At 34.1% G+C, this 19424-nt stretch overlaps 2 protein-coding genes across 3 annotated transcripts; one reads left to right on the top strand and one right to left on the bottom strand.

Moving 5' to 3' along the window:
- Window positions 1–1552: 1552 nt before the first annotated feature.
- On the bottom strand, window positions 1553–11011 carry LOC105340108 (calmodulin). 2 transcript variants are annotated; one of them, XM_011445966.4, is made up of 5 exons: window positions 10877–11011; window positions 10101–10131; window positions 9009–9152; window positions 1920–2162; window positions 1553–1628 (listed from the first exon to the last, which is right to left on the bottom strand). In XM_011445966.4, exons 1-5 carry the CDS (start codon window positions 10877–10879, stop codon window positions 1600–1602), a joined length of 450 nt encoding a protein of 149 aa, XP_011444268.1. In that variant the 5' UTR covers window positions 10880–11011; the 3' UTR covers window positions 1553–1599. The 2 variants fall into 2 exon arrangements, with proteins under 2 accessions (XP_011444268.1, XP_065945226.1); XM_066089154.1 differs by having other exon boundaries at window positions 10978–10999.
- A 4861-nt stretch (window positions 11012–15872) lies between these two features.
- On the top strand, window positions 15873–19160 carry LOC105340109 (peptidyl-prolyl cis-trans isomerase B). Its single transcript, XM_011445967.4, has 5 exons — window positions 15873–16014; window positions 16277–16502; window positions 17722–17815; window positions 18115–18299; window positions 18571–19160. The coding sequence occupies exons 2-5, from the start codon at window positions 16284–16286 to the stop codon at window positions 18718–18720; spliced, it is 648 nt and encodes a 215-aa protein (XP_011444269.3). The 5' UTR covers window positions 15873–16014; window positions 16277–16283; the 3' UTR covers window positions 18721–19160.
- Window positions 19161–19424: the final 264 nt, after the last annotated feature.

Genomic DNA, 19424 nt, shown 5'->3' with positions numbered 1-19424 from the left:
CTTTTACAAGGAAGTTGTAACCAAGCAACATCATTTAAAAAACATGCAAAGTGAAAAAATGACTGCGAGCAAATTGCAAGATATTAAAACTGTTTTGTTCCGTCTGACATTTTTTCAGTATTCTATTCCATCATGAGTTTATTCATCACAGAAATTATAGCCATTTTAAATGTCATTTTGACGTATTTTATTTCAGGTGGATTATTTGCTCCAGAAATGTCAAGAAATGCTTTAACGTGGAAATTTTGATTGATGCCAGAGGAGGATTAAAATAATCATTTGTCATTGGTTATTACTTTATTTCACATATAAACAGCTGATGAGAAGCTTCACGTACTGGGTGCATAAATTTTATCCGCTTTCCAAGGTGGACATTATTCTTAAATTATTCTAAAATTAGTACAGTCCCATACCTAATCAATCGTCCACTATTTTCAAGTTTTCAATTCTGTTTTGCAAAGACCTTTCCGCAAATGCTTCAACCGTGAATCTTCCATAAGGGAGGAATATGTGTTTATTTACTTATTTGTTGAAATTGCAATCTTACGCTAATAGAGATTACAGTACGTGCAGAAGATATCCAGAGAAAAAAATCCAAGAAAGGTAAAAAAAAAAAATACAGCTTTAGGAAAAGATGGTCAAAATATGCATAAACTGTTTAAGCGTAAAACAAGATTTTTCAAAAAGAAACAAATCAGGCAAATGATTTAAACAAAATTGTCTTTAAAAAAAAATCAAAATAGAACGTTAATATTGAACCTTGGTATCTTAAATACCATAATTTCGAAGAGAGCTGAAAGTCCTTTCTATATTTGAGTTTCTGTATCTCGAAATCCTGGATATCCGGAAGTTTTTTCTCGGTCCAATGGAGCTCAAACAAAGAGGTAAATAAATACCATAACCTCTTTATTGACATATCCACGTCGTCGACGGACGACCTTTGACCTTTAAACTAATTTCCAATCCTCTTGGACGTTTACTCTATCTGCGTCCCACAATGATAAATCATAACATTACGACAACATCAGTAGTGTACTAATAGACTCTTATAATAGCGTATGAAATTGCTTTGAAAGATATGTGTCTATCTCTTCTACTCCCCATAGACCACACTTATCGATTTGACGGATTAAATACTACACACTATACTTAATTAATATGAATGTACGTTAAATTGATAAGGATAAAAGTGGGTACAATGATACAGGACTACTGACATGGGCTTCGTGGCAACTGAACTGATTTTACATTTGTTTTATCTACATGTAATAAATTATTCATCGATGAAAAAAATATTTGAATAATATTTTGAGGTTTTACGAAGGGAGGTTCCATTGATCCAACAATATATCTTATCTTTTTTTGGCTTGAAATTTGTTAAACGTGCATGGAATCACATATGTATATTTGACATTAGCATTTTACCGTTAGCACACTTTGGACTGGGACAGAATTGAAAGTATCCAACTCGTCTTAATATGTTCCTCCTTTTATTAAATAAAGGATAATATAAAAATATTTCCAATATATACCGAAAGATATAAACACCGCGGAAGTATACAAAATTTATTTATTGATAACAAAAGGGTTTGTTTTTTGTCACTTTGAGGTCATCATTTTCACAAACTCTGAAAAAAAAATATAATTTGTCATCAGTTTAGATATGGAATGAATATATTATCTTTGCTCTGCTGTTATCTCCGAATTCAGTCCATATGGTTATATCGCTAATGACTGTAGCTTTCCCCTACCATTATAACAGAGATATACATGTACAAATCTATGAATGCAGTTTACGATCTTTGATATCTTAAAAGTCATCACTTACAAGATTAGTCATGCTTGTGACAGAAATTTTCATCGACAAAAGCGGTGAGTTTTCTACCTCTTACGACTATTAAAATATACATGTATCTCACCTTCATAGTTGACTTGTCCGTCGCCGTCTATGTCCGCCTCTCGTATCATTTCGTCCACTTCCTCGTCGGTGAGTTTTTCTCCGAGATTTGTCATCACGTGACGTAATTCAGCGGCACTGATGAAACCGTTTCCATCTTTATCGAACACCCGGAAAGCTTCCCGAATTTCCTCGTCGCTGTCTGAATCTTTCATCTTCTTTGACATCATGGTTAAGAATTCAGGAAAATCAATTGTTCCATTTCCTGCAACAATAGTTTTTTTTACGGTAGATAGTTTAATAATTATAATTTCCATTTTATAGCCTAAACTATTATACAATTATTCTTTTGAAGGTGAGGATTACTCACATTTTGAGTTAACAAGACGTGTTGAGAAGTTAAGATTCTTATGTTATTTTTTATTCTTAAAAGTAAACACACGTGCTTTAATATAGATATTGATATTAAAGAAAATATACGAAAGTTGTTAATTTTTGCAAAAAAAAGATGAAATTTAATCGAAACAGTAGCTGTAACAATATCACATCAGTTCAATTTTCTCTGTTTTCAAATATCATTCTGCTTTTTGTGTTTACTCTCATTTATTATATCAAATAAATACAAAAGGTTTAAATATATGAAAACATATTTAAACACAAATTGAGACATCACATAAAAAAAATCTGCCCATCAACGCTGTCAGATAATTTTAATACCACCATACTAAATACGCCACCGTGTGGTTGTAAGGAACCTTTATAATACTGATTCAAGGGTGTCTTAACGAGGCCGGGTCTAATTTGTTTTGCCCTAGATTTTTGGATGAAACTTTTTACATGAATTTCTACTGATATAATTATTATTTTAAGATAAAAAAATAAGACATTTACCACACCGTTTGTTTAGGGGGTCATCTCAAAGTTTGTTAATCTTTAACATAGGACCCTATGGGATTTGCTTGAAATGTATCAATTTTGCATATTTTTTACATTTTTTCAAAATTTCTGCCCTAGGGATTCTTTTTCTGTTCTACATATTAAAATTATTGCTAAAAGGCATCAAATGGTCAAATAAAAAAAACCTTTTACCTTCTGGTTTGTTCCAGGGGTCTTATCAAAGTTGATTTTTGTATGCCCAATTTCCCAGATGCGTCAGATAATGGCTATTTTTTATTTGACAAAGGCGGAAAAGTTGATCTATATCGTATTATTAAAACATTCAGACATATTTAAGTAATAAAAAAATGTATAACATCACATATTAAGGGTCATTAATATAAAATACATGGTTACTGTCTTGAAATATATGAATTAGGCTATATTTAGGCGGGTTAAGAAAACGTGACAGAGGGCTAGGCTTGCTGAACCCTCTTCACGTTTTCGACCCGAGCCCAAATATAGCTTATACTTCGAGACATTTATGTTTATTCCACAATATAGCATTCTTTTTACGCATCAAACGAGATTTTTTCAACAATTTTCGCTGAATACTATCACGCCATGGCGTCAACCAAGCAAAAAGATGACGTCACAATACAAATGAAACGCTGCGCGAAAGCGTGCGTACTCGTTCTGTACTCGGCCTCGTTAAGTAAAGGAGTCCGAGTATCGCACTACGTCATAATACGGATTTTACAATGTTGGTTCCACTTTCACAAAGCGTTTTAGATACCCGATATTGATTTTGCTCTACATCGCTGTTGTAAACAATGGCAATAATAAGCAATTAGAACGGTAATATATGTATTCTATGAGAGATGGAAATGGTTAATGTTGAGAAATTCGATTCTGTTAAAGTAAAATGAAAAACGAAGTTTCTGATTAACCAGGATCTCAGGTATGCTTATATCTTCTTTGTTTTGATGCCCCCCCCCCTCGAAATTTTATTTTTCTTTTACTAAAACCGGTTGAAATTAAGACAGAAGCTATTTCGAATTTAATCAATCGTCAATCAATTAATGTTTAAATGATATCTAACATTGTTGACAGATCTAGGCAGAAAACTGTAGCAAAATGTGATTTTTACGGATTTTTTCGTCAGGGTCTACTTGGTTTAGAGCTTATAGCGTGAAAAGTAATCCATCAACATATAATTTATTTCACCAAATCTTTTTTCTAAGATGTCAATCTATAGAATAAACACCATGAATTTAAGTTTAAGTCCATAAAATAGTAAAAAAAATTACCAAACGCGATACTAGCATTGCATTTTTTTGTATTCTATTTTGATACATCATGTCCATAAAGCGTACTTACTTACAAAAATTTGCGCAAAATTATTGATGAGATATGGCTTAAATAAATAATTATACTCTATTTTGTATGCTCAGTTCTAATTTTTCCAAAATTGGGAATTATTTTTAGGAAAAACGGACGTCCGGCAAATTTCATAATTGTCAATAATTTTCGCAAGGGGGTACACCCGTCTGAGAGGTGATAACAAACAAACTAGCATGTAAACATGCATATTTTCTTTTGTATATGTATTGCTAGAATGTATATTTATCATTTAAAGCTAAGCTTTTAATGATTGAGCCCATTTAGTGCCGAGTATAGGACTACCTTAATTAAGTACCGTTGTTGTATAGCAGTTTTTCCCCATAGTAGCTTTTCCCCACGGAAAACCTACTATATAGTAGCCTTTTCCCCCTGGGGAAAACTACTATATAGTAGCTTTTCCCCCATAGTAGGGTTTCTCCCTCACGTTTTTTGGTTCAGATTTTATAAAAATTATCTATGGAAACCCAGTAAGGATTAAAATCAATGTTTCTTCACTCCTAGGTTGCATATATCTACATTCATCTGTACAGCTTAAGTTTCCTTTTGCCTATTTATTACTTTATAGTAGGTAATTTAATTGAAAAAAGTACTTCGTTTTACAAAACATACACATAATTATGCATAAATCTGTGTTCGAAATTTGTAAGTGAAAACTGTTTTGAGAAATTTTTAATAAATCCATCAGTCCGTCTCTCTGTTTGCGCAAATTTTATATAGACTAAACCTCTGTTCTAGGAAAATTTTGTTTCCGATGTTTTAGAGCCCGATGTTTAAAATCCAGTTATTATGAATAAAGTGCATATTCTTTAGGGTCCCATATCTCATAAACTAGAGATGACCACATCACCATATTTTCTCAGGGTAGTGACCCTCGATGTTTCTGGGCTCGATGTTTAAAACCCCATTATAATGATTGAATAGTGTTCTATTAGTGTGGGCCCGAATCTCAAATTCTAGAGATGACCACTAAACCATATTTTCACAGTGGTAGTGGTATACCACTAGTAGATGACCCTGAAAATTTTAGCCCCCAGGGTAGGGACCCTTGATGTTTCCGAGCCCGATGTTTGAAATCCAATTCTAATGAATAGTGTATTTTAGGGCCCCATATCTCAAAAACTAGAGATGACCACATCATTATATTTTGACGGTCATTTAGATGTAAAAACATCATTTAAAAATACACACTCACAAATTTTTATTCATAAAAGTAGCAACCGAAAAAAATAACCATCAAAAGTGCAAAAGCATATATATTGATATACGACTTTTTAATATTACTTGCCAATTGATTAGAAGAAGAAGTTAATATCTTTAAAAAAACGTCAGCTCATTAAAAAATGTGTAAGTTTTTATTTCTAATTATTTGTTTCATTGTTCGATTCGAAGAAATAATATGGTACACAATTAAGGGTGTTATTTACTCAGGGTTTGAGTTCTCAAATTCTGATTGTTAAAAAGTTCAATGTAATGAGTAAAATTTGTTCTAAACACAAAAAGTATTTATGAAATGAATTATTATTGACAAAACATTCAACAGTTTTACTTTATTATAGAATTATGCTCAAACAAAAATTGACTTTTAGCCAAACAGAGGAAATTCGGACTAAATTTTGCAGATTTTGTTTACTGCTAAAAGTTTTTTGGCAGTAGTCTGATATTAAAAGTTAGGATTTGATATTTAAGTCTCCGTAATTTTGCATATTTTCTGTTGGTTTTACATCACTTATTCATTAAAGTAATCTTATGGCACGAATAATAATAATATTGAAAAATGCTTAAAAACGATAAAAGACATCATATCTCAAAATTTTGATCATTGACCTCATATAAATTTTATGCCAACAGAATAAGGTCAATATAAGTAGTTCATTATCATAAATGTTTTTGTATTTTCATCATTCAATTTTTTGTAAAATTGAATCAAAAATGGGTAGGGATTTGAAAACTGATAGAGGAAATTCGGACTGAATTATTTTTAAAAATTGATGCTGAAATCTTAATGTTGTGTACTTATTTAGTGCAACTACCATTCGTAAACTGTATCTTATTTTTTAAAGTGTTTAATTATTTGTAATATTTTTATAATTAAGAAAATCTCAATCGTAGTGTAAAATTTATGGGATTTTTCTTGAATTTTCAATAAATATTCAATGGCCATTAACTCAAAAAGTAGGTCATTGACCTACTTTTCTGAAAGTGAAAAATAACAATACAAGCAAAGGTCTATAACACACAATAGATGGTTTTTCATTATCATCAGTGGATTTTTTTTTTCATTCTGAGTAAACGTCATCCTTAAGTAAATCTTAATTGCAAAAATATATCTATACTACTATAATAAAATAATAGACTCGAATTTTTGGGCTTTAATACCGAGAAATTGGAAGAGTACTGTCTTTTGTTTTATATATTTTAAACATCATTGGTACTTGAAGATTACCAATTTGTTTTTATTTTTTCTCAATCAAGCCACGCCAATTAATAATCAACAAAAATTCCTTTGAAAAATCCGGAAATTATGTGGATTTTTTTGGATTTTACAATCTTGCACATGCGCATTACATTCACGCTAAATCACGGGAGGCCCTTTAGTTCATGCAAAGACTTAAATAACATTTTTTATGTCTCTGGTTTATATTTCCAAAATATCACATTTGCGTGGATAAACTCAGAAACGATATTACAAGTACGAGTAAATTTTCATTGAAAATTTGTCTTACATTCTGTTCATCAAAGGAATACGGGAGATAACTCTCAGTGCATTTAATATGAAATATCCCGAGAGTTCCGAATGTCAACATGGTGTGTAAGCGAGTAGAAAACGATGGTGAAAGAGTGTTGAATTCTTCATTTAAATTAATTAAATCTTTAGATGGAAATTTGACTTATTTTCAATGCAGCCCCATTAATTTTCTCCAAAATCGTTTCGGAGGCATCTTAACTGTGGCAGCCTGTGATGTGAAGGCCTGTCTCGAGACACAGTTGGATTATTCTAACTAAGCAGAGTGTAGTGAAATTAATAGCATTATTGTAGTCTTAAAGCTTGGTTATGTAAATGTCAACGATACGGCGTGTCGATGAATCTATTTCGTAAATGTCCGATATCATACAATACCATACCATACCATTTTTTCGGGGGGGGGGGGACTGCTTTATAGCCATTTTCCCGGGGGAAAGATGGCTAGGGGGGAAAGACACTATACGACACCGGTAGTTACAAGGAGTGATCTTCCATCAGTTGTGAAATAGAAAAAATCAATGGAGGTATTATTTGCCATAAATTCCAGTAATAAGTAATTTAAAACTTAACATGTATGCTTTTTTATGTATCAATACTTTTTGTCTTGATATTTTAGGTGAGCTTAAATAACACGTACCCTAAGCTGAAAATGAGCTAGATGAACTTAAAATGCACAAAAACTTAAATGTAAATGAGCTACAATGCAATATGTTTCCAAGATTCAAAAAAGGATTTTAGAAGCCATTTCCCTTAATATCTACCTTTAACTGGTAGCAATGTCCCGTTGTCCTTTTTTATCATGATGTTTTATTCTCCAAAATGTTTTATCACTTGTAATATTTCCATTATTATATTCTAAAGCAAGACTTGGTTATTGTGTACAGTGTTTAGAAACCTTTAATAAAACATCAAAAGGCCATTAACATTAAATCAATTATTGACATAGTTATTTGGAAGATACTTTTAGAAAGGGTGGAGTTTCATTCCTATCTGGTTAAATGTTTGTCACGTGAGTAAATGTCCTCCATGATATAGGTTCCTATACATCATTTAAACTCTTCTTCTCTAATCTTTAAATATTTAAAAAAAATATTCATCAAAGGTGTTTTTAAAAGACGCATATATCTGAACAAAGAACTCGTACAAACACAGTTTCAGGTATCAAAGATCAGTTATTGACCGATATTTTGCTTAAATGGGTGAGTACATTTGTTCTACATTTCTTGGCAGATCTACCAATATAGTGAACGACTAAAGCTAAAAATAAAAAGGAAAGGCCATTTTTGAAATACGATCTAAAGTCTAGAGCTAACAGTATTTTGTTTTAATTTTACAAAATAGGAACTGTTCGAGGAATGGTGTAGTGTCCTCTAACAGTTTACGAAACCATTAATAGACGACGGTAGACGTGATATACTAGGAACAGAAGACACGGAAGTGGGTAGGGTCAGGCACGTACTATCGAGGGGGGGGGGGGGGGGCTGGCCACCCGCTGATTTTTCTTAAATTTACATACAAAAAAATTATTTAACAAGGAGTTGCCCCCCCCCCCAACTTTTATGGGACCATGTAAAAGATTGAATTGATAAGATAACACTGAAATTGAAGTTAAATGTATACTTGCTCCCCTCCACGGATTAGGACCCCCTCCCCCCCCCCCCAACGGATTTTCAGGATTATGTAAAATAACCTTTTTTTGCTTGTTAAGATTTTTTGGATGAGTCTGCCCCCCCCCCCCTTCTAAAACGATGCTACGTGCCTGAGGGTGTAAAAGGTGAAGTACCAAGGAATCGAACAATATTCTTGAGACAGAGGATGAGGATGGGTGAAGGGTGTGGCCTACCCAGGAATGTAACAGTTTTCTAATAAACTGATTACTTGCCCATGAATAGCACAGTTGCCTTTGTACCGGATGGGAGGGGGAAGGGTTTTACTAGGACAGGGTGGTGATGAAGGGGAGGGGTAGAGGACTTAATAAGGAATTGGACAGTTTCCCCAACACCGGGGTCCTTGGCCTAGAACATCGCGGTTGCCTTTGTACGAAAAGTGGGGAGGGGGGTGGCAGATATGAGGGAAGAGATGACTTACCGTCCGCGTCCACCTCGTTTATCATGTCCTGGAGCTCCGTCTCTGTCGGGTTCTGACCCAGAGACCTCATCACGGTGCCTAGTTCCTTAGTGGTGATGGTACCATCGCCATCCTTATCAAACAAACTGAACGCCTCCCGGAACTCTAAACAAAGGAGTACATAAAAGCATGATTGCAAAATAATATTTGACAAGGTATTGTGATACATGATGGCACATCTCGAAATTCGAAATGAATACAATGATACAGGGGATGTTACAACAAAAAAAGAAAACAATAATTGTAAAGGAGAGTTGGACAATGTGTTGTGATCATGTGCACAATGACACACGGCTATTTTGAACTGCGTGTTTGGAAGAATTTTACTGTATAAGGTCTCAGCAAAAACTGTGTACAACCAGTTGTACAGCCATCTTCCGAAGTCAAGGGTTTCTCATCCCCTCCGCTAAGAAGATGTGTACAGCAACATGAGGGAAACACTAGTTTCGCGCGTGTGTACATGGTTTTATATTCCATATATACATCAGAATGTCAATAAAGTGTCCTTAAGTTAGTTCCATTGCATATATACAATGCCTTTTAAAAATTCTATAATCTGCCCGAGTTTTTGCTTCCACCACTTTTTGCTTGATATTTCGATAATCATAAATACCTTTGTGCTCAAAGTACGTTCATCCACTAATATGAAAAATGTCCAGATTGAAACGCCCCCTCTACCGCTTCAGGTTTCAATACACATCCCAAAATAAAAAGTATACGAGGATTTTGCATTTCATCAGCCATTAATAAGCCCGGATGATAACGTTGAAAAATTGCGCGAGGTACCCCGAGTACTTACGAATGGAGAAAAGATGTAAACATTTCCCATTATAATTCTCCGTAAGAAATTTGTTTTTATTCCTGTGAACTTTTATGAGTGAAAAATGATAATTGTTCAATGAAGATATCTTGGATATATTCCCTTCCATCGATTACAACTGTATTTTTTTTCACAGGTATGTGTATTTTTATTAAAAATCATCAAAAAGTGATGGAAGCAATAACTTGGGACAGACTATAATGCAACTGGTCTTGGCAATTAAAATTCAGTACCTGAAATCTGTTCTTCTGATAAAGAATCGGCCTAAAAAGAAAAAAATATGGATAAATGCAACTTGTGTCCCTAATCATTAAAGTCTGAAATATGGAAGAAAATGATGATTAATTTTTGGTAGTTGTTTTCTGAAAGCAAAAGGTCAACATGTGCCATAAACATAAGCCTCGATACCCGTTTTTATTTGGATTGGAAATCGTTATCAGTAGTTTATGATTTCTGCAAACAATTTCTGATTCATTCTCGATTCCATTGTAAACATAGACATACAAAGTCAATAATGATAATTTTATAAATGTTCCACCTTTATTTTATCATTATATAAAATCTTTTCTCAGACAAATTGTGAAAATTATAAATTAATTAATATATCAAAATTGTTACTGGTTATATGGCGAAATAACATTTTTTTTTAATACAGGTATGTGCTGTTTTTGTCTGCTTTAAAGAACATGAATTTGGAGAAAAAAAATATACATGCCTGTCAATATGTCTTTTACTAAGCATATAATTGTTTGATATAAATTCAATGGTGTGTATATAATCATTCCAAATCTTGAATTTCATAACTTCAGACATATTGGTTTGATGTTCCCGAATAGATTTAAAAAAAAACTTTGTTTAACCGGCAGACATACTTTTAATTATCATTCAAAAGTACATATCAATTTACACGGTATTCAATATCAGTGTCATCATTAAAATTTAATTACCTAACCCAGTTTCCTAATTTGATTAACCTTTGCTAAAAATACTATTTGAAAGTTCGGCTTACCATTGTGTTCTTCTCCGATTTTCTTCTCTGAGCATCAAATTCAACTTGAACACAATTTAAAGGCACCCCACCCACACTTACTGTCTTGAAATATTTATTACCTTTTTCGGTCCTCTGTTTGGAGAACCAGTTTATGAAAATTGTTACCCGTGGAGGTTTACAGCCATCGTTCAAAAGGATATTCAGGGTTTAATTAAATACGCGGTTAGAGAGAGCGTAATACACCTGTACATACATATACATACACGTAGGTATGCCGATCAGCCAATTTTTCACAAAAAATTTTGAAAAATGTTTTGAAGTCGTGTCTCCTTTTCTTTATAAACAAAAAAACTGGTATGAAGTAGTGTTTCGAAACACGTATACTTAAGCGCCCACTTTCTTTAAAACAGGTGTAGAGCCTTTTCCCATTATTTCGCCAACACCCGTGTTTGAACGGAAAGTACCTATTACTAAAAATAGATAAGTACCTGTCAAAATATGATATTCGACACCTAGGTGCTGATTTTACGATGGTGAACCTCCGATTTGTCAAAAATTTAGGAAACAATATAGACTGTGTGGATAAAATCTGTTGGTATTCTGAATTGAAATGGCTTCTAGCAACATGAAATGAATTTAATTGTAATTCTACTAGTTATTGCCGAGATCAAAGAGATGCCGCGGACATTATCCTCCAATATACCAAACGTCATCATTAAATTATCAGATCAGAAATACTTATTTGTTTCGCAGTGATCATGAAAGTACAACTTCAAAAGTTTTAAAACAATGTCAATTTCACGTGTTAGTTCCAGTCAAAACAATGTGTATTGCCTCAAATGTTTATTTTTAAGAGATCAATGCGGCTATTCCTAGGACCTCCCTAGCACATTTTCAATGCGTGTTTTTACATAAAATGTATAACGTGTAGTAGTGATAATCGTATTAAATTGCTCTTAAAATGTTAGGAATATGATTCAAAGATATTTTATGAATAAGTGAAGAGTATTAAAATTCGCGTTAGCGGGTTATGTTATTTTTTTCTGCAATGATCGCTACCTTCATAACCCGAATGAATCATCAAAGAAAGCATTTCATTGTTTATATTGACATCTTTCTTTTAGGTAATTGATAAATGGGTTATGAAAAGTAAGTAAAATTTAATAAATTACTGCTAATGTACGTATGTACGTTAGCTAAAAGAAACAGCCAAATCATCTCCTGTGAGACTTTGATTCTGACATCGTCATGATTTCGTGCAGTCCGTGATTTATCCTAGATCGTTGTAGGTTTGGACCAATCGATAAACAGGGCGTGTCAATATCTGTCCTGTCATTATCTTGTCAGTTTCAGCCGCTGTAGATTTCGACCAATCGATAAACGGGGCGTGTAGATTTCAGTCTGGCTGTTTCTATAGAGCTATGAATTAGCTATAAGTTTCCGTAAGAAATAGAAGGAATAATACTTGTTGGATGTAAATATAACACGATATATACCTGGCATCGCCGCATCATGAATTTACGTCTGTTTTAAGTTTTTTTTATTTCAGAATAAATTTCATGCTTCAAAATTTGAAAAACCTCCAAACAGCACACTATTTTGAAACAGATATATAACATTAACTTTTTCTAACTGTTTTGAAAAATTAGTTAACGCTACCGATCGTTTCGGATAACTGCGCGGTGTCGTTTGTCTCTAGATCAAGTAATAAAAAGACCGGTCATGTGAATAGTGATACGATGCAGTTTTTGATTCAATGGATAGAAATCACTTGAAAATGCTATGGAATAGATAAATTAACCTAAAAGTGAGAGCAAACAGGGTACCCATAATGTGGTTCCAATATTTCATAAAAATATATGCCATTTTAATAGATAAATTAGATAGTCAGAAGACATGTTTGAAGGAAAATAAAAGCTAGGTTCTTATGACATCAGCTTTATTACAAGGCTACGTCCATGGCTTTTTGAAGAGCTATCGATAAAACCGATCGCACATGAACTAAACCAATATATAACTCAATCTACCGTAAAAGAGTAGAACCATTTTAACAAGACCTTGGACTTTCAGTATGACGTGGCTATCTAATTCGTGCTACAAAACAAGTTGAAAATGACGCGATTTCGAGCAAAATATGCACCGATTGCGTAGTCTTTGCTGATAAGCCAGACAAATCTTGTTGATTTCAAAGAGCCATGGGTGAGTGGTCAGCAATGAAATAGACATGCATACGCCACATTTCTGTTTGACACAACTACCCAAAGTCTAAGCTCTTCTTAAAATGGTTCTAATTACTCAATGAAAAAAAATGTTTAAAAAAAGTAAATAAAGCATCGTAGCCAACCTGGTACTAAAGGACTTAATTGTGAAGCCAATGATCCAGAAATGACGCTAGCGTGCGGCGAATATCCTCACCTCACGCTCTAAAAAATATATATTATATCTTCAGAAGTAATTATCATATTGCATTTAATTTTTCAGAGCTGATTTGAAATGGGTGGATATCTCAAAGCACACAATTTTGTCACTTTAAACCTATTTTTCACGATTTTATCGCATCTGTTAAGACGCCGCAACACTTCTACCACGTGCTGCCCTTACCCCCTTCTCTCTCTCTCTCTCTCTCATCCCGTTGAAGTTTTTTGATTTGTAGAAATTTATTCATCTTTAGATTTCTCCTTGAATTCTTATTTGAGATGGGTTTTATTCATCGAGTTTTCTCTCACCTTGCTGCTACTAGTACTTAATTTTAAATAATTAGAATATTTCTAAAAAATGAGTAACTTTTAAAACGTTGTTTCAAGAATAAAAAAACCTGTAATAGCCCACTATTACATGTACATGTCAAACTCCGTTATCTCGAACTTGTTGGGACTATTTAAAAACTTCGAGATATCAGAGTATTCGAGATATCGAGAGTAAAATACTTAAAAATTTAAAAGTAGCTGGGACTTAGAAATCACTTCGACATATCCATTGTATTTGAGATATCAGTGTTCGAGATATCGAAGTTCAACTGTACTTTAAAATAGGTCATGTAACCAAACATTGTCTATAGCATGAAAATCATTAGATAAAGAATAACTTTTCTTATATTCGTATGAATTACTTTATTTTTTTTTCAGGATCAACACGATGTGATGAAATGTATGATGAATAAACAAATCTATCTATCTATACTCATAAATATTCGTGCTTATACACTTTGTCCTAATACCGTATTGATAGCGTCTCTTTCCATAATGTTGTAATAATTTTATATTTGTGTGTTTCTTATACTCAAGATTAGAAATAAAATTTCTAATCTATATCAATCTTGAAGAAAAACAAATTATTGACTGCATCGTGTCGTGGTAATAAGGATTGCTACGTGGTGATTGTGTGTAAGCTCAATAGATCAGACTACACTCAGGTAAGCCATGTGTTACGCTGGTCTGGGTGAAATCAACCCAATAACAAATCAAAGTACCACATGGTACTAGCGGATCATTAACAAATCTGATCGATTGGATATATAACGTAACGGATCAAACCTACCGCGTGTAACGACACGTAGTACCGCATCCAGTGTACGCTCAGAGGACAAACACTGACACGTTTGAATATACGTTGGATTTTTATTTCGTAAAATGACTTGTTTACATACTGAAACATTCAACCGTTTTTGTCTCTTCCGTGAAGTTGGTGTATAAAACATTACTGTATGTATGTATCACAGGACTAGAATAACTATATATAGGTAGTGAAATAATGTAGAAATCTATCAAAACTCGCGCATCCGTAATGAAATCTGAATTAAATGTCATGACAATAAAGATAATCAATTCGTTCAAAAATCAGTGACATTTAGGATTGTGGGCCAAGTTACACTCTTTGACTTGTTTCCTAAGCTAACGCTCAAGTAAATCGTATCCGGAAAAGAGGTGTCTTGACTAAGGCTTTGACAGCAACATAATTATGACAGTCTCCTGTGCTATTTTTTGAAATCCTCCCTTAAATCTATTCGGCACCAACAATGAGTCTTTTAACACAACATACCATAAGTCTCAATTTTTAACCTTTGAATAGATAGAGACTAATTCGATTAATTTTTTTTCGCTATTTAGGACTTCATGCTACTTCCACTGAAGATCTGCATAACAAAGAATACAAGTTTTTAAGACTTATGTGATGTACACTGGGTTTTCTTGTTTATGATTCAGAATGCCTTTAAATGAATATTTCTAATTAAAAAAAACCAAATGCTGCGATTGCAACTACTGGGACTAGTTTGATTTTGGTATTTATCGCAATTTTCATGTTGGAAAATTGCAACGTGACAGTTATCCAAAGTAATCTATCATTGGCGTCGGAACCGGGGGGGGGGGGGGTAGTGGGGGCTTAGCCCCCCCCCCCCCCCCCCAACTTTTTTGCACAGTTAGGCCTAACCATTAGGCACATAGCACCATAGAGGGTTCAGCCCCCCCCCCCACACTTTTTCTCGCAGGATAGATACTTGTTCCTAAATTTACATTGAAAAGATGGAAATATTGAGAAGTTGGAGTCATAGGTATACTAGCCCCCCCCCCCCCCCCCCCCCCACACACACACACACACTGATTAGGATTTTCATGAATTTGGGAATTAGGGTTGTTTTTTTTTTGCTTGTCAAGATTTCTGAGGATAAGTTTACCCCCCCCCCCCCCCCTTTCAATTTGCTTCCGACGCCACTGTCTAAAATAAAATAGCCCGAGTACATTACATTGTATATAAACGTGTTCACTTTTGCTAATTAAATTATCTTATTCCAAATATACAAGCGTTGCAAGAATCAAAATCTGTCCACGCGTCGCCCGATAATCTCGTATTGTACACGTACCACGAAAGGTTAATAGACATACAAATCGGTGTCAAGCATAGATTTTTCAATAATATCAAATGATTCTTTAGCCATGTGCCACATAACTTGTCCAGACCTTCCTTTTGTTCGCTATCACAGGGACGTGTACACACGGTAAGAAATCGACCCGGTGATGGTCCCTCCGCGACAGATGGGGGGTTGTCGATTGGTTTTCGTGGACCCTGTCTCGTGGCGACTACATTCCTTTATAAGACAGATTGAGACAGTGATGCGCCCACTTACATCTATCTTTTGATTAACTATCATCAACTTAAAGGTAAGACATAGATTTAACACTTTGTCCAATTAATCTATATAATTTTCTAACAGAATCATGAATACATTTCAAATCTTAATACGTACCAAAAAGATTTTATTGAAGCAATTATTCTAAGACGATTATTAAATTAGCAATGATTTGAAGAATGCAAAGGTCACTGGAACAAAATGCAGAATTGCAATGGGAAACTAAGCTAAGCAATTTTGGGGTGTTATTTCGTCTTTTTTTTTACCACATTAATTTCTTCTTCCTGTTTCAGGCCCGCTATGGCAGCTCTGCTTCTGTTCGTCGTCCTGGTCGCGGCCGTCAATGCCCACAAGAACTTCACCGTCACAGAGGAGGCGTGGTTTGACGTGGAAATCAAAGACTACGACGGTATCGGTGAGGACTACAGGGGACGATTCGTCGTCGCCATGTTCGGAGACAAGTGCCCGATGACAACGATGAACTTCCAGTCCCTAGCCAAAGGATACAAGCGAGGATCAGTAAGTTTATGTTCTTAGTAAAGCAAAGTACTTCCATAAATGAGATTACAGCGAGTCCTTTCGCAATGTCTCCTCATTTTCTATGTGGTCTTTTTACTGGTAAAGTTTGTGCAAGAAAATAATAGTATTTCTTGAAGCCTGTTGTTACAAATAGGAATCATGTATACTAAAAGCAGGTTTATTAAAAATCAGAACATTTCCACTAAATGAAAAAAAACCCCTGTAAAATTCATTTGAGCAGAAGGACTTCTACCCATTGAAAATTTCGTTCCAAAGAACCGTGTAAACACCTATTTTTGCCGGTTTCAAATTATGCTATTTTTTAGTATCATCTAAAATGCAAAGATTTCAACCTCAGAATTTAATAAAACAAGTCATCAATTCACAAATGCCAAAAGCTTACAATTGCTAATAGCAAATTAACCATTTTGGAAATTCAAATGCAAATAATTGCACATGGAGATAAAGAGTTTCTTTGTCATTTCATTTTTTTTTTACGTTTTATTTCGAAAAAATATGCAATAAACAATTAGTAGAATACCCCGGTATTATACCTAATCAAATAAAGTAAAATTCAAACAGACCTTCAAATCTTAGCGATGGCATTAAGTTTGTTCAGTTATGATTTTCAGATATTTCAAAAATGAAAATAAAGATTACCTCAGAATTGTAATTAAGATACTAGATAATGAGATTAATGTGTCAAGCAAAAAACAGAATAAATTTTTTAATCATAAGACATTCCTAAATAAAGACAAACAGTACTGCGTATGTGAAGTGTTCTTATTGACTTTTTACTCATTTATTATTTTAAATCGATTGAGACGCGGCGTTAGAGTAACCTCAGTTGAATGAAGAAGCAACAGCTGCTGAATCTACCTGACAAAACAAAAAGAAAGATAAAAAAAAGACATGTGTGGACGTGGATCATTGACACGTGTACACCGATACCCCCCCCCCCCCCCCAAAAAAAAAAAAATCCAACCATTGAGGCATCGCTGTTCCTGTAGCCCCTATCTCAACTATTTTAAAGCACTTTGGTCCCTCCTAACGGACATAGCGTGTCCTCCATTAAAAATTGTGTTTATTTTCCCCCCAAAAAAACTCTTTGGAATTATTTTCACAGAAAACTGTTAATTATTTTAAAACTTCCTGATTACTAGGATTTATAAAATAAATTTGTGATTATTTTACAGATAACTTAATGTTTATTTTACAGAAAACTCTGACCTACAAACGATCCATCATCCACCGAATTGTTCCCGACTTCATCATTCAGATGGGTGACATCACCGTTGGAGACGGAACAGGAGGTACGTCCTCGGCTCAGATATTACAATGAGCAGACTAATGAAATGTTCAAAAAATATAGCAATTAATTTGGTAGTTAGCTTCATCAATAATAAATAAAAAAAAAATAAAGCAAAACTTGATACATAAACACGATCAATAAAAAAACTGAACGATTGAAGAACTGAAGAAATATACTGCAGTACTGCATAGAAAATAAGAACATCCTTGGGGCAATAAAAAATGACAACTTTTCAATAAACTATGACAGATTGTGCACATAAATTGAACATGTCTTTAAAACACGTGCCTTTTTGTACAGGAGAGAGTATCTATGGCCCCACCTTCGTTGACGAGAACTTTGAGCTGAGTCACAAGGCCGCTGGGTACGTGTCCATGGCTAACCACGGCGCCGACACTAACGGCTCACAGTTCTTCATCCTCCTCAACAAGGCCAGGTGGCTGGATGGCAAACACGTGGTGTTTGGAAAAGTCATCAAGGGAATGGTAGGATCTTCCTCATCTCAGAAATAAAGAATTTGATCAATGTATTACTGATTAAAGTCCACATTGTTGGGCTATATACTATTCATTAACTCGTCTTTAAAAATGCTATAAAATTACAACGTTCATCTTAACATCCTTAAAGTTTAAAATTTTATATGATTATTACAAAGTCCATCTTAACCTCCTTTGATTTTACATGATTGATTTGAATTTATTTAACGTCCTATCGAGAGCATTCCTATTCTTACAAAGCACCATTGCTTATTTACAGGACGTTGTGAGAACAATCGGAGAGACCCCCACTGATAGCCGTACAGCCGTCCCAAAGAAGACCGTCAAAATCATCGACTGTGGAATTGTAGGAATCGAAAAGAAATACGAACTGACAGAGGCTCAAGCCGAGTCCAATGAAGACCTGTAAACATTTAGTCAGAAAGCTACATCAATCTCAATCATACGTCATACCATCAACAAAAAATAAAGCATAGGACCATTATAACGTGACCTCATTAAGTGCCTTTTTTACGTCCAGCGTATGAAATCTATCTGCTCATCATGTTCCATGATGTATACTAGTATTTGTAAGCAGCTTTGCTGTGTGTTGTAGTTCTGCAATGAGCTGTGTGTTTTATTTCCTGCGTTTGCATGTATTTTTCTTAAATTGCGTAGATAGGTCTAAATTATCGAATTATATTGGCGAGACATTGGTGCCAGCGAGCCTTCATCTGCGATGAAGTTATATTAAAGAGAACAATATAAAGTCCAATCTGCGGTACTGTACTTACTACCTTATGTTGGACTTAGTCAAAATCTGTATTCACAATGGCAGATGTTAGTTGTGTAATAAAATTACTGTGTGAACATCTCGTTGCTGTTTTTTTTATGTGAATATCCATTTGATTACGTATGCAGGAGAATTTGATGGCCAAAATGAAATAGAGCAGTCAGACTTGTTGGTATGGATGGGAGACTTACCTAAAATGAATCATTTAAAGAAGTGAATAAAAATAATGGAAAATCGTCAAATTTAACAAATCTTTTTTTTCCGGGGACGGGGACCGTAACCCATATTCCTGATCAATTTAGTAAATTTTTAAAAGAAAGATGTAAATGTAAACAATAAAA

Source organism: Magallana gigas, chromosome 6 (genome assembly GCF_963853765.1).
Source record: "Magallana gigas chromosome 6, xbMagGiga1.1, whole genome shotgun sequence".
Lineage (NCBI taxonomy): Eukaryota > Metazoa > Mollusca > Bivalvia > Ostreida > Ostreidae > Magallana > Magallana gigas.
The sequence above is the reverse complement of the archived record's forward strand: the minus strand, read 5'-3'. Positions and strand labels throughout refer to the sequence as shown.

Bases quoted from the DNA above. Each gene is read 5' to 3' on its own strand.
- LOC105340108 (XM_011445966.4), bottom strand. The intron at 9,153-10,100 runs GTACTGAATTTT...TCCTTTGTTTAG, and splicing joins ATCAGAAGAACAGATTTCAG to AGTTCCGGGAGGCGTTCAGT. The intron at 1,629-1,919 runs GTGAGATACATG...TTTTTTTTTCAG, and splicing joins CGGACAAGTCAACTATGAAG to AGTTTGTGAAAATGATGACC.
- LOC105340109 (XM_011445967.4), top strand. From the start codon at position 16,284: ATGGCAGCTCTGCTTCTGTTCGTCGTCCTGGTCGCGGCCGTCAATGCC. The intron at 17,816-18,114 runs GTACGTCCTCGG...CTTTTTGTACAG, and splicing joins CGTTGGAGACGGAACAGGAG to GAGAGAGTATCTATGGCCCC. The intron at 18,300-18,570 runs GTAGGATCTTCC...GCTTATTTACAG, and splicing joins GAAAAGTCATCAAGGGAATG to GACGTTGTGAGAACAATCGG.